This window comes from Rhodamnia argentea, chromosome 1 (assembly GCF_020921035.1).
Source record: "Rhodamnia argentea isolate NSW1041297 chromosome 1, ASM2092103v1, whole genome shotgun sequence".
NCBI lineage: Eukaryota > Viridiplantae > Streptophyta > Magnoliopsida > Myrtales > Myrtaceae > Rhodamnia > Rhodamnia argentea.
This window is the reverse complement of record NC_063150.1, coordinates 21,223,157-21,237,815: the sequence shown is the minus strand read 5'-3', so window position 1 is coordinate 21,237,815 and position 14,659 is coordinate 21,223,157. Positions and strand designations below refer to the sequence as shown.

Genomic DNA, 14,659 nt, shown 5'->3' with positions numbered 1-14,659 from the left:
CGGAACAATGGAAAGCAACCGGACATGAAATTTTGAAGCGACATTTTCTGATTTGCTTTTGGAATCAACGTACGGAGAAAGCATTATGATCAAAAGCAAAGCAACTCACCCCAGTTTGAATAGAAATCACGGCACTTTTGTGGTGGCAGCTCGGGGACACGTGTCGATCTGGCATACGTTGGACGGTGGGCTACTGTCGATCAGTAAAACTCGTACCATATCCATGTTCATCCCACGGTAATTTTTGTATCCCAAATTGTCAGTTCTAAACGCACATCATCATCATGATTTCATAGTTTATGATTGAGCAATAATCTGATTCGTATGCAAGAAATTCACACTATCATATAAATTAAATTTAACATGATTGGATTAAGCATTACAATCACTCGTAATATTTATTATACTTTGTATCGAAATTTAAAGAAAATAAAAAACCAATTGATGACAAAAATGTCATGTAAACAGCAGCTACAAATTTCCCTTTCATCTTATTTAAAAATGTTAAGCCAATTCTCTCGACTAACAAACCTTTTCTTATTTCCAAAAGTACCCCTGCATAAAACGGTAAAGGAAAATCAACAATTAAAATTCAGTCAACAATTCAAGCATCCATTTGCTCCTCCCAAAAAATAGTTACACTCAAGCATTTCATTTCATGAAAATAAATAAATAAAAAACTTTTTTTCTTTAGAAACCATCTCAATCTACTACTATTTATATATGTTTAGTAAATTTTGTAAGCTTCCTGTGAGATAAAAGGTATGATTGCAGGAGTCTAGCAAAAATAGCAAAGAAAGAAAGGGAGATTCCGAGATCGATGGCTTTTGAGAATGGCAAGTAAAATCAGGGACAGAAAGAATCGAACTCAGATCCTCTGGACCAACATTTTTTAGGTTTTTCCATCTAAAAGCAGACTTCCATGACCATCTAGTTTTCCGGTAAGATCAAATTATGGCGAGCGGGAATAGAATTGAGTTATAAATGCAATTAGGATCATGATATTAGGCGACGCACTGGATTTTTGTCAGTCTTTCGCTTTCATTGGTGTTAATTATAGAGCATTCCATGCAATCTAAATAATAGATGTCGGGTTTGGACCAAAAAAAAAAAATAATAGATGTCGGGCATTTAGCACGCTAATCGATGAATCGGTAATAAGCTATGTAACTGTTGAATGGTCAAATCAAAAGGTCGAAACCAGTACAATGCACATTACAAATGAAATGAAATGTGTATCACGCACCAAATTATGTCCCGTTTATATCAATATGCTAGACACGCATACGATCATCACCACAGTCCCGACATGAACGGACTTTTGACGACCCACGCTCTGATATTCAACGTCAGAAACCCCACACACGTTATTGGAATCATGCAGTGAGTGGTTGGGACTTCTGAAAAGGCTGCAAGAACATTGATGAGCCAGGCTGTTTCGGTGGGGGAAATCACGCAGTAAGTGGTTGGGACTTTAATCAATGTTCAGAGGAGTGCCCTGTCAATAATGCACATGGCCATCCCAGAGTTGATGAGACTGGAGGGCGTCTGATCCCAAACTAGGGTAGGGTGTACCACTTTTTGACAAAAAAACGACACTGTTTTGGGAAAAAGAAATGGGAATAGTCACCCCTGCCTACGTTGTGTCATTTTATGTATTTAAATTGTAGACTTCTTTCGATCAAAAAAATTGTAGACTTTTGGTTCGTTTATTTTTGTGTTAAAACTTGAAAAAAAAAAAGAAGAAGCATAAGATGGATTCAATTGGCTCCGTGAATTTACGAATGACACGAAAAATTTCAAACTTGTATATATATAACACATTTATGCCAAATACCAATACTGCACTTTTATCTCAAATTTTTTCTTATGGCACAAAAATATTAAATTTATTTATGTGACAAATTTACCTTAAAATTTAATTAAGATCACATGCCTATAAGTTTGGAATTTATGTGTCACATTAATATAAATTTGAGCGAGTACGTCGTGCGAGTACAAATTTGAGACTGTTTGTGTTAACAAAAAAGTTGGAAAGAAACGCGTCAAAATGGGCATAATTTAAGATTTTTTGTTTTTATTTTTTTTAGAGTGAAATAGTGTAGCTTTTACTTTTATCATAACAATTTGGTGTTTTACACAAGACATAAAATGTGGGCGGTTCTCGGGGAAAATCGGGAATGGTTTTGTTCTGAGATGATTGTCTGGCAGTGCCGATGGTATTTGACTAATAAGGAAGATAAGCATGTGAATGGTACGTGGTGTCAAAGACGCGTGGGGTCCCCAAAAAAAGGGACTAAAGAAAGAAAACAGGAAAGACTAACTAAATGCCCACAGTCAAAAAAGCAGGTTGGCCTGTCTTTTGTTCAAGAGAAAATTTTCTACTTTCCTTTTTTTCACTTTCGTCTGAATATGAAAGAGGATCCAAAAAACCTTTGATCGCGTCCTGAGAGCAGTTTCCAAGCGAAAGCCCAAAATTGTTTAAGTAATCCTAGAGTCGATGAGCAGAAGATTACGAGAGACTGTTGGTAAAATGCCCTTTGGTGCCGGTATTGGTTAGGAGATTCTTAGTGGATATACTTAATACGACGAGATATCGAGTGATTAGATTTCCATCCTTTGCGATCGGATGTTGAACTCCAGAAGAAGTCTCGCCATGTAACTTTGTTGATTATTTTGCTATCAAAATATTTGATAGCTTCTCATATTTTTTTCAAGTAAATGATGGTAAGATCGATAGGAGGATAAGAGAGTTCGTATTTGTCGATTATGCATAAGGCGAGCGAGAATACGAATATGGTGCACGACATTGAATTTATAAGTTGTCGGCAAATAAGTTACATCTAGCGATTCTCCATTACTTATGAATAGAAGTGATTGTGGACATGGCGGTGTTTACTGGAATATCATGCGAATTTTTTTAGACTAGTGCACCTCCTTTATTTTATTAAAGAAATTGGAGTATACATTGAAGCTCAGAGAATCAGATAGGTCCTACCCATGCTGTGGCGCAGGAAGGTAGGGGACTAGGTGCCTGTAAGCAGATGAGCCCGACCAATCGCAATGCAAACGTTGTGCGTTGTTGACCGTGTGCTGCACATGATCAGCAACGGTTGCTGATCATGTGCACACCTTTTTTATTTTATTTTATTTTATAAATAATAATAACCATTATTCTCTAATACGGATATAGATTAGGAATTCCTAGTAGATCCACTTGGTGCGACAAGCTATCAGATGACCGTATTCCTTTCGATCGGATACCGAACTTCAGAAGAAGTCTGGTCATGTAACTTTGTTGATTATCCTATTATCAAAATATTTGATAGCTCATTTTTTGTTCAAGCGAGTGATGGCAAGTTCGATGGAAGAACAAGAAAGTTCATATTCTTCGTGCACAAAACTAAATTCACAGGTTGTCGACGGATAAGTTACATCTAACGATCCTCTATTACTTATGGATAGAGGCGATTGCGAACATGGTTAGTGTTTAGACGGATTAGATTAGTAGCTAAAGAAAATTATTGGCAGTTGATGATGAAGTACTCACTCCTACACTAGTAGGAAATGGATTTTGAAGCTGCAGAGCCAATTTAATTTGTCAGAATTGGAAACGATAGTATCCTGAGAAAAAGAAATGGAAATAATCAAATCCTGTTTGGGCTTGAGGGCTATGTTATGTTGAACTTCTCGTTGCATTTTACGAAAATTAAAAGCGGCGACATTTACATGTTAAGCAACTTTTCTTTCGTTCTTTGAAAGAGTGAGTACTTTTATTGGCATCAGTAATTAATTTCAACTTTTTTTTTTTCAAGTAGAGGGGAGGAGTAACCCACATTTTGCGTTGTGCTTTTTGGAGAAAAAAAATGTTTGGTGGGGAGGGAAAGAAGCGTGGGTCCCGACACTATAAAATTCTTGGAAGATGGTCGTGAAGTTTCGCGTCATAAATAATGCCAATACGGAACGATGGAAAGCGACTGTACATGAAATAGAAATCACGACACTTTTGTGGTGGCAATTCAGGGACACATGTCGATCTGATATACGTTGGGCCGCGGGTTACTGTCGATCAGTAAAACTTGTGCCACATCCATGTTCATCCCACGGTAATTTTTGTATCCCAAATTGTCAGTCCTAAACGCACATCATCATCACGATTTCATAGTTTATGATTGAGCAATAATCTCATTCGTACACAAGAAATTCACTCTATCATATAAATTAAATTTAGCATGATTGGATTAAGCATTACAATCACTCGTGGTATTTATTATACTTCGTATCGAAATTTAAAGAAAATAAAAAAAACTAATTGATGACAAAAATGTCGTGTAAACATCAATTACATATTTCCCTTTCATCTTATTTAAAAATGTTAAGCCAATTCTCTCTACTGACAAACCTTTTCTTATTTCCAAAAGTACCCCTGCATAAAACAGTAAAGGAAAATCAACAATTAAAATTCAGTCAACAATTCAAGCATCCATTTGCTCCTCCCAAAAAATAGTTACACTCAAGCATTTCATTTACCAAAAATAAATAAATAAAGAACTTTTTCTCTTTAGAAACCATTTCAATCTACTACTATTTATATATGTTTAGTAAATTTTGTAAGCTTCCTGTGAGATAAAAGGTAACATTGCAGGAGTCTAGCAAAAATAGCAAAGAAAGAAAGTGAGATTCCGAGACCGTTGGCTTTTGAGAATGGCAAGTAAAATCAGGGACAGAAAGAATCAAACTCAGATCTTCTGGACCAACATTTTTTAGGTTTTTCCATCAAAAAGCAGCCTTCCATGACCATCTAGTTCTTCGGTAAGATCAAATTATGGCAAGCGGGAATTGAGTTATAAGTGCAATTGGGATCATGATATTAAGCAACACACTGGATTTTTATCAGTCTTTCGTTTCATTGGCGTCAATTATAGAGTATTCCACTCAATCTTAATAATAGATGTCGGGCATTTAGCTCACTAATCGATGAATCGGTAATAAGCTATGTAACTGTTGAATGGTCAGATCAAAAGACGTGGTAACCAGTGCAATGCACATTGCACATGAAATGTGCATCACGCACAAAATTATGTCCTGTTCATATCAATATGCTAGACATGCATACGATCATCACCACAATCCTGACATGAACGGACTTTTGATGACCCGCGCTCTGATATTCAACGTCAGAAAATCCCACACACGTTATTGGAAGGCTTCCACGAATCAACTCAAGAAAGTCCCGAGAAAACGCTGCGAAGAACGATGGCCTTCTTTGGACCAAAAAAAAAAAAAAACAACAACACTGTTTTGGGAAAAAGAAAATGGGAATAGTCACCCCTGCCCTGCCTTCTTTGTGTCATTTTATATATTCAAATTGTAGACTTTTTCCGATAAAAAAAATTGTAGACTTTTGTTTCGTTTATTTATGTATTGAAACTTGAAAAAAAAAAAAAAAAAGAAGCATAAGATGGATTCCATTAGCTCCATGAATTTCTGAATAACAAGAAAAATTTTAAATTTGCATATATATATATATATATATATATATATATATAACACATTTATCCCAAATATCAATACCATACATTTATCTCAAACTTTTTCTTATAACACAAAAACCTTAAATTTATATTTGTGTGATAAATTTACCTCAAAATTTAATTTAGATCACATGTCTATAAATTTGAAATTTATGTGTCGCATTAATATAAATTTGAGCAAGTACGTTTGCGTGAGTACAAATTTGGGACTGTTTGCGCTAACAAAAAAGTTTGAAATTAAAACGTCAAAATGAGCGTAATTTAAAATTTTTTGTTTTTATTTTTATATTTTTTTTTATAGTTAAAGAGTGTAGCTTTTACTATTATCATAACAATTTGGTGTTTTACACAAGACATAAAATGTGGGCGGTTCTCGGGGAAAATGGGGAATGGTTTTGTTCTGAGATGATGGTTTGGCAGTGCCGATGGTATTTGACTAATGAGGAAGATAAGCATGTGAATGGTACGTGGTGTCAAAGACGCGTGGGGTCCCCAAAAAAAGGGACTAAAGAAAGAAAAGAGGAAGGACCAATTGCCCACAGGTCAAAAAAGCAGGTTGGCCTGTCTTGTTCCAGAGAAAATTTTCTACTTTCCTTTTTTTCACTTTCGTCTGAATATGAAATAGTATCGAAAAAACCTTTGATCGCGTCCTGACAGCAGTTTCCAAGCGAAAGCCCAAAATTGTTTACGTAATCCTAGAGTCGATGAGCAGAAGATTACAAGAGAGCGCCGGTAAAATGCCCTTTGGTGCCTGTATTGGTTAGGAGATTCTTAGTGGATACACTTAATATGACGAGATATTGAGTGATTAGATATCGGATATTTTTCCATTGAGTTGGCAAACGTGTAATACATTTCGGAGTTTTTTGGACAATTTTCCGGAAAGACTGATGAATCATCTGCCAATGATCCAACCAATTTGGTAGTTCCAGAGATTATGCATGCATTCAAACGATTAGCTGATGAACAGAAAAACGAAGATGTGGGCCAATTGGGAGATTTACATTGACTCTTTGCTTTTTATTTTTGAAGTTCTTAGAGTTGTTGGCTACTCTTTGTATTAATTCTAAATATTAAGCCAATGGGAATGATTCAGGAAAATATGGGCCTAGAAGTGACAAAACGAAGAAATATCACTCCTCCTTTTGGGCCTCATGCAACCACAAAGCCTTTGGTTTTGTATTTGGGCTCGATACTATCAAGTTCATAGACGCCTCCCTTCTCTCCTCCGTGGACGTCTAATATATTTTTTTTTCAGCCCGACCGATCCCTACCCATTCTAGTCAGGTGCCCGATGCACACACGTCGGCCGAGAGAAGACCACGGGAAAACAAAACGACACGTTTTTGCATGCGCTGATCTTCTCGTTGCATTACATGAAAAAAAAAAACGGCAACATTTCGTACCTTGTGCATACATTAACGAAATAAAATTTAGTTCCCGACATATTAAGCACCTACTCTTTTTTTTAATTTTTTTTTGTTAGAAAGAGTGAGTACTTAACATGGCATAACTAATTGATTTTCTTTTTTAAATCAAGGGAGGCAACGCCCTGCATCGTCCTTTTTAGAATGGAGGATTGAGTCAATAAAGTAGCCTAGGATCAAATCTCTAGTATCTTGGGCCGTTTACACTTAGAATATTCCCGTGGCGATTGCATAGCTTATGCGATTAACCTAATCATGTTGTGTTCCTCCTATGGAGTCAACTGGTCATGTAGTTTGATTCTTTATGGCCTTCTTAGTTTTCTTCAACAAATCAAGCGCCAAACTAGCAAAGTGTGAAGCTTGAGTTATCTGTTTACTTTTCCATTGAATTGGCCAAAATATGTGTTAAACACTCACGAAATGAGAGCGCCCGGTTCTTCGTTCATCCGCCAAGGCAATTGCTACAGCTGAATACGTACAAAGTTTCCCCTCCTAAATTCACTCCACATCATAGTATATTTCTTGCATCCGGTCTCAATCAATGAGACCAATCAATAAGATGATCCCCAATGATTGATCATTTTCACCGACGAGAACGTCGGAGATGGTCGTTCTACTCTTTTTGGATGGAAAAATGGATGTTCCTCGATCGTTGACTTTATTCACATTCCGGCAGTAGCAACTACCGAGCTTTTGCACCCGAGTTGATACGTAATATCAATACCCTTTGCTGTATTCTCTAGGAATCAGGCGGAGAAATGCTGATGGAATACTCAAAGCATGTGATGAGATCGGCTCTCATCCGTTTGAGCTCTCATCAGAAGCCCTAGGACTTTGTTCCACCCGGATCACTTGAAGGAGATGGAGTGTGGAAAAGGACACAAGATCATGTGCCCGCGTTGACCCTAGGTGAGACAAAGTATTCAGACAATGACTTCCTTGCAATTCTCCTCCAAGATCAAATTGGAGGACTTCAAGTGCTTCATGAGAACCAGTGGATCGACTTTCCTCCAATACCTGGACCACTAGTGATCAACTTCAGAGATCTTTTGCAAGTATGTAGCTTCACCGAGATATCATTGTTCATCTCCGAACTTTTCGAAAACCGTGTTTTGATGGGTCGACCCATTGCGACTCTCTTCTCGCCCTTATCACCGTAATTTCTTATATGCTAAGTTAGTTGAAAATTACCATGGCATCTTCCTTAGCAATGACATTATGTCTACACAAGCTGCACTTTTCTTTGGTAATGCAAATGTGTGTTTACCATTCCCAAATGGCTTGTGCATCAAGTATCCTAACAGAGCTATCCGACTAATCCATACTTGATTCTAACTTACTTAGATCATGCTAGCCTCACATTGATACGTCCGAAATTGTCTAAAGAGACGGATGTATGTTGAAACCAATTGCTTTCATAGGAGCGGTCAATGCGGGTCCTGGATATTTTGCAATTTTTGCATTTATAAACATCAAGATTGTAATCACATTACTACATAGAAATTATGTTCCCGCATTTTTGACCCGTGAACCGACGGACCAAAAACTGGTTCATTAATTGTTGTATTCGCAATTCATAACAAACAACCGACTCTAGAGTGTCGAGCACCGAGTCATGGAGTTTCGGTGGCGTGCTTCTTGGGCGACACTCCTCGGCCATCTTCACGACTGTCTGGACCCATCAAGAAATTAACATCAGCAGACAACCCACCAATCTACAAGGAGACTACGCCCTCAAACTACACGCCCACTGCATTTCCAGGCGTGGACCGTGAATGTTTTAGGTGATTTATTGACGTTTGTATTCAAAGATAAAAGTCTGTCCATCTGTTCATCTATGTAAAACTACAATAGAACAGGATTGCCTTCCTTCATTGCTCGGTCACCGATGCTTCTATCGCTTCAATAGATAGAACTTTGAGCACCAAGACAACCATAGAAAAGATGACCATTCTCTAAACAAAGGTAGAACCAAAAAGAGAGGTCAAAATAGAGGGAGAGGAAGATTGACATATACCGCTCTAATATCGAAAGAAATATGTTACCTTTAGATGAAACCGTGCCCAATACTCGTATGACGGTTACAACAACAAATCTACCAATCTACCACGGGAAAATTTCGCGCTCGGGAACATTTCGGTTTGGTTCGGCTTCGAGTTCCAATTTGTATATTGGCGGCCAGAATAAAAAGTGGAACCGTTGCCCGCCTCCAACTTCACTCAACCACAAAAACCAGAATCCATTGCAAGGCATAAATATATGTACGCGTCCAAGATTTTCAATGAAACAGCAGGTTTCAATTAAGACGCGATATATCTCAAACCCAATTGAGCAAATCCCAATTGATTTTTTTTTCCTATAAATTGCGGAACTTGTGTACTACACGCCCTGTCCCCCAAAGAATCAGCCATTATTAAACATCATTGTCATTTTCTAAGCAAGTTGTAGCTCATAAGCAATGACTTTCCCCTTCCATTTTTATGAACCTCATAATTCCGTAGTCAAACGAAACCTCCCAATGCGATCCTGTTCTCTTCTGTCCATCTCTCGTCTATAAAGAAGTCGTTCACATTATGTATTGCAATGTCACCATAGCACTCAATTCATAATACAAACTCATCAAGAATGAATTCAGATTCACAACTAAATTGAACTAGAGTAGAGAGAAAGAGAGAGAGACAATGTTGACCATCGATTTGGCATCCGACTCCGGCAAGGACAAGTACGACGGAGCGAGCGATGACTCGAAAGCTGGCGTAAAAGGCCTTGAGCACCAAGACAACCATAGAAAAGATGACCATTCTCTAAACAAAGGTAGAACCAAAAAGAGAGGTCAAAATAGAGGGAGAGGAAGATTGACACATACCGCTCTAATATCGAAAGAAATATGTTACCTTCGGATGAAACCGTGCCCAATACTCATATGACGCTTATTACAACAAATCTACCAATCTACCACGGGAAAATTTGCGCGCTCGGGAACATTTCGGTTTGGTTCAGCTTCGAGTTCCAATTTGTATATTGGCGGCCAGAATAAAAAGTGGAACTGTTGCCCGCCTCCAACTTCACTCAACCACAAAAACCAGAATCCATTGCAAAGCATAAATATATGTACGCGTCCAAGATTTTCAATGAAACAGCGGGTTTCAATTAAGATGCGACATATCTCAAACCCAATTGAGCCAATCGAGTCCGAATGGACAAATCCTAATTGATATTTTTTTCCCATAAATTGCAGAGCTTGTGTACTAGACGCCCCGTCCCCCAAAGAATCAGCCATTATTAAACATCATTGTCATTTTCTAAGCAAGTTGTAGCTCATAAGCAATGACTTTCTCCTTCCATTTTTATGAACCTCATAATTACGTAGTCAAACGAAACCTCCCAATGTGATCCTGTTCTCTTCTGTCCATCTCTCGTCTATAAAGAAGCAGTTCACATCATGTATTGCAATGTCTCCATAGCACTCAATTCATAATACAAACTCATCACGAATGAATTCGGATTCACAAAGAAATTGAACTAGAGTAGAGAGAAAGAGAGAGAGACAATGTTGACCATCGATTTGGCATCCGACTCCGGCAAGGACAGGTACGACGGAGCGAGCGATGACTCGAAAGCCGGCGTAAAAGGCCTTGTTGGCGCCCGGATCACCAAAATCCCAAGAATTTCTTCATCCCACCGCAAAAGACATCCCGAGGCAGCTCCGAATTGACCGGTGTCTCCGAGAATCTCGCGCAAATCGACCGCGACCGGGCCAAGAGGAAGGAGGCAATCGAGAGGACGCGACGCTGGTCGGAAACGCTGGGGTTCTTCCGGGTGGTGAGTCCCGGAGTTCCGGCAGCCGTGATGGAGGAGATAAAGGGGACGGTGAGGAAGTTCTACGACCAAGACAATGAGGCAAAGGTGGTGTACAAAAGCAATTTCCAACCTGTACACGGCGTTGGTGGCGAACCGGAGGGATGCTTTCTTCCGCTACATGGCGCCGAGCCCGCCGTTGCCGGAAGTTTGCAGGTGTGTGAGCATGTGTTCAGACAAGGCCTTCGATCGCAAGGACGCCACTTCTACCTGCGACGGTAAACTTTTGTTAAATATATTTTTATTTTTTTATGAAAAAAAAACTATAAACTATCAATAGAGGTAATAATTCATAAGTGGATCTACAAAGAATTCTTTCATGACTCTCCTATACTTAAATGATATATAAGAGTTGATGAGGAAGTTATAAGTCACTTTGTGTTCTAATGAAAGTGAGAATACAAGGAACAATTGGCTAAACACGTCCTTGATAAATATGCGTGGCGAACATAGTGGAGAGAAATTATTTAATAAAGAACACTAATAGTGGAAAGGAGCACCCGATAGGGGGGAGTCTTTTCTCGTACCCGATAAGGCTGCTATCCCATCGTCCGATCCATCCTCCCAAACAATGACCGGAATGTGCGCAATCTTTGGCCAATCTTCGTGGCCATCTGTTAGGCAACTCTCCTTCAAAGCGGGACAATTGCGGATTCGTATTTCCATCAAGCCCGCAAGGTTGCGCATCTCAAACGGCAAACGCTCTAAACTTTCACAGTTAGATAATACAATCTTTTCGAGCGAAGAGAAATTTCCAATCCATTGAGGCAAACTCCTCGGTTGTTGACAGTGATAAATCTCGAGAGATTGTAGAGCCGTGACATGTTGAATCTCCTCGGGTAATGCCACCAAATCCGTAAGATACGAGATTTTAAGGACACGTAGCTTCGTAAGGAATCGCCATAGGGTGCCATGCTCGTTTTCTTGGCACGATAAATCGATTCCTACGGAACTACAAATGTCGAGTTCCCGGAGCGAGGAAAGGTGCCGTATGCCACGAGAAAGACTCATTAGGTTGAACGCGTTGAGTCTCATGGATTTGAGATTACCGGCCAATTGGAATAGAGCCTCGAGCATAGAGGGCTCCAAATCCGCATCGTTAGCAAGATGGAGTCGCCTTAATTGAGAGAAAGGGTTGGATGTGGACCCCATTGCTGCTTCTGATGGGTAATTTGGATTGGCCATCAATTGTTGTTCCACCATTCTCGTGCTATCTATGTTCAAGTATTCCACCCGGGGGAATGGAGGCGGGAAAGTCAAATGGGGACAGCCCCATACTTCCACGGACCGAAGTTTTGGGAAGGACGACCCCGAATGGTACGACCGACGCTTTTGATCTGCTCCCATTCCTTGCCATCCTTTCGCTTTGCTGCACTTGATAAGGGACAGTCTCTCAAGAGATGGGAAGAAGAGGCCTTTAGATTTAGATTGTTGAAGGGACTCCAACGCATGCAACCGCATAAGAATCAACGTCCTTAAGGAAGGGAGTTCACTCAAGGGTGGTACGTCTCTCGGTTTAGACCCATGAATGAGGAGGAATCTAAGGTTGACCAATTTCCTCAAATCTCTCGGAAATGTATGAAGGTTCGTACATTCAAAGAGTCTAAGGATCTGCAAGTTTACCAAATCCGTGAATGAATCCGGCAAAATCTGGATAAAGCGGTTTCTAGAAATATTAAGAAACCTTAATCGCATCAACTTTTCAAAGGAGGAAGGAGGGAGAGGAGTAGCCGTGTTGCGAAAATCCAACACTCGACAATGTCTACACTCAGAGAGAACTTTGTGACAGTAGTATAGTGTAGAGAATCCATCTCCCAAAAAGATAAACGTCCGCAATTTTGATGTTTTGAGCGGGGACACCATTTTCTCTTCCGAGAAAGTATCTACGATAAACGACACATGGCGAATTCCTCCATCACTAACTCTTTTATTAAAATTAACGATCTTGCATTCACCTCCAGCAACTTTTTGGGCAAGGTCGTGCATGAGATCATGCATCTTGAAAGTCAGGACCTCACCATCGTCACCTTTGCTTGCAACATCAAGGAATGACCTACATAGTAGTTCTGACAAGTAATTGCCAGCGACCACTTCAAGGTTGTCGTCCCCTTTGCGTGACTCAATAAAGCCTTGTGCCACCCAATAATGTATCATCCTCTCTTTACGGTAGACATAATCTTTCGGAAACAACGAGCAATATGCAAAACAATGTTTCAAGCATGACCGGAGATGATCATAACTGAACTTGAGGACTTGCATAATTCCATCATCAGCCTCATCAATTTCTGGTATTTCTGGAAGTTCATGCACCTTGTAACGGGCCCATTCATCTTTGTTTTTGCCGTACAAAAGGCCTCCTATAGTTCTAATGGCGAGGGGAACCCCAGCGCATCTCTTAACTATATCTAGACCCATCCATTCCAGTTCCGAGTCTGATGATTCTACCCCATCTCCAAAAGCCATTTTCTTGAATAAATTCCATGACTCATCTTTAGATAAGCCAGGAAGATCATGGATAACCGATTTCGCATCCGTGACCTTCGCAACTGTGTGGCTACGAGTGGTTACAAGTATCTTGCTTCCCCGTTCACCACCCTCCAGCCAATCTCCAAGCTTCAACCATTTATTCCGATCTTCATTCCACAAGTCATCCAAAACAAGCAAGTATTTCTTCCTACTCAGAGTCTCATGAAGAAGATTCAGCAATTGGTCTAAAGTTTTATTCTCAAGATCTTGACAGTTCGCTGATTTAAGAATATCTTTGACAATCGAATTCACATCAAAGACATCAGACACACACACCCACATCTTAAGCCCAAAATGTTCTTTTACCTCCCCATCGTTGTACACTAGTCGTGCAAGTGCAGTTTTTCCAAGACCTCCTTTACCAACGATGGCAACAACTGACACACTCCGGGTAGAGGAGGAATCAAACAATAGGTGTTTGATCATTTTTCTGTCGTTTTCCCTGCCAATTATTGCTCTGTCGGGCGCGAAAATTTCAGTTTTCCTTCCTCTCCCAATGGCCGTTGTTTCCTCACTCTGACGCTCCTCTAAATGGAACGTCCTATCATTTTTAATCCGATCCAATTTCTTCCTAAGTTCCTGAATCTTATTAGTCACTTTGACACGGTGTGCGAGCTGATTCGACTTAGAGAAGAAAAAGCGTACCGCTTTCGACATCTCGTTGCCGGGGGTGACCTTCCGCCTCAGATCTTCTGTGGCGACATCGTCGAGCAAGTCCTGGACGTCGTACAACACATCCTTGAGCCTCGTGAGCCAGAGCTTGACCTGGTTGTTATGCCATTGCTTCTTCTCGGCATCCAAAAGCACCGCTTGGATGGTCTGGACGGTGCCCCTAAGGCTTTGGAGCCCGTCCTTTGCGCCGCAGAGCAACTGGATCTGCTGAGAAGCAAAGGAGCCTCCAAGTTCCGCCATTTCAGATGCGAGGCTTTTCAGTATGTTAGTGGCAAGGCTGAAGAGAACTGCTTCCGCCATTTCCAAAGGCAAAAGCTGGGGCTGAGAAGTGTGTTGCAGAGTCGATGCTTTTGTCGGGAGACAATGGTTGGGCGGCGCCTGATAATCAACTTCGGGGACAAATATATAGCAAGTCCAACGGCATCATAATGTTACTTCATCCTCAGTTAATCCACCAGATGCAATGGCATAACTTGCAGCAGAGGAAAAGAATAGCGTGTAAGAGTCCTTGTACTACCTGCTGCTACCAATATGGATTCCACTCTGAAACCAGTCCATACCATGCATCCGAGCATCTCAGCCAATATCAAGGATTCCTACGAACAAAGCATGCCGCCCTGAAAAGGAATATTTAACATATCA

General features: G+C 40.1%; 1 protein-coding gene across 1 annotated transcript in view; it reads right to left on the bottom strand.

Moving 5' to 3' along the window:
* Positions 1 to 14,317, bottom strand: part of LOC125314641 (putative disease resistance protein RGA4) — a 233,081-nt gene extending 218,764 nt beyond the window's left edge. Inside the window, exon 1 of the mRNA XM_048277486.1 lies at positions 13,569 to 14,317. Within this exon, the coding sequence (XP_048133443.1) occupies positions 13,569 to 14,317 (749 nt within the window). The remainder of the gene's footprint in view (positions 1 to 13,568) is intronic.
* Positions 14,318 to 14,659: the final 342 nt, after the last annotated feature.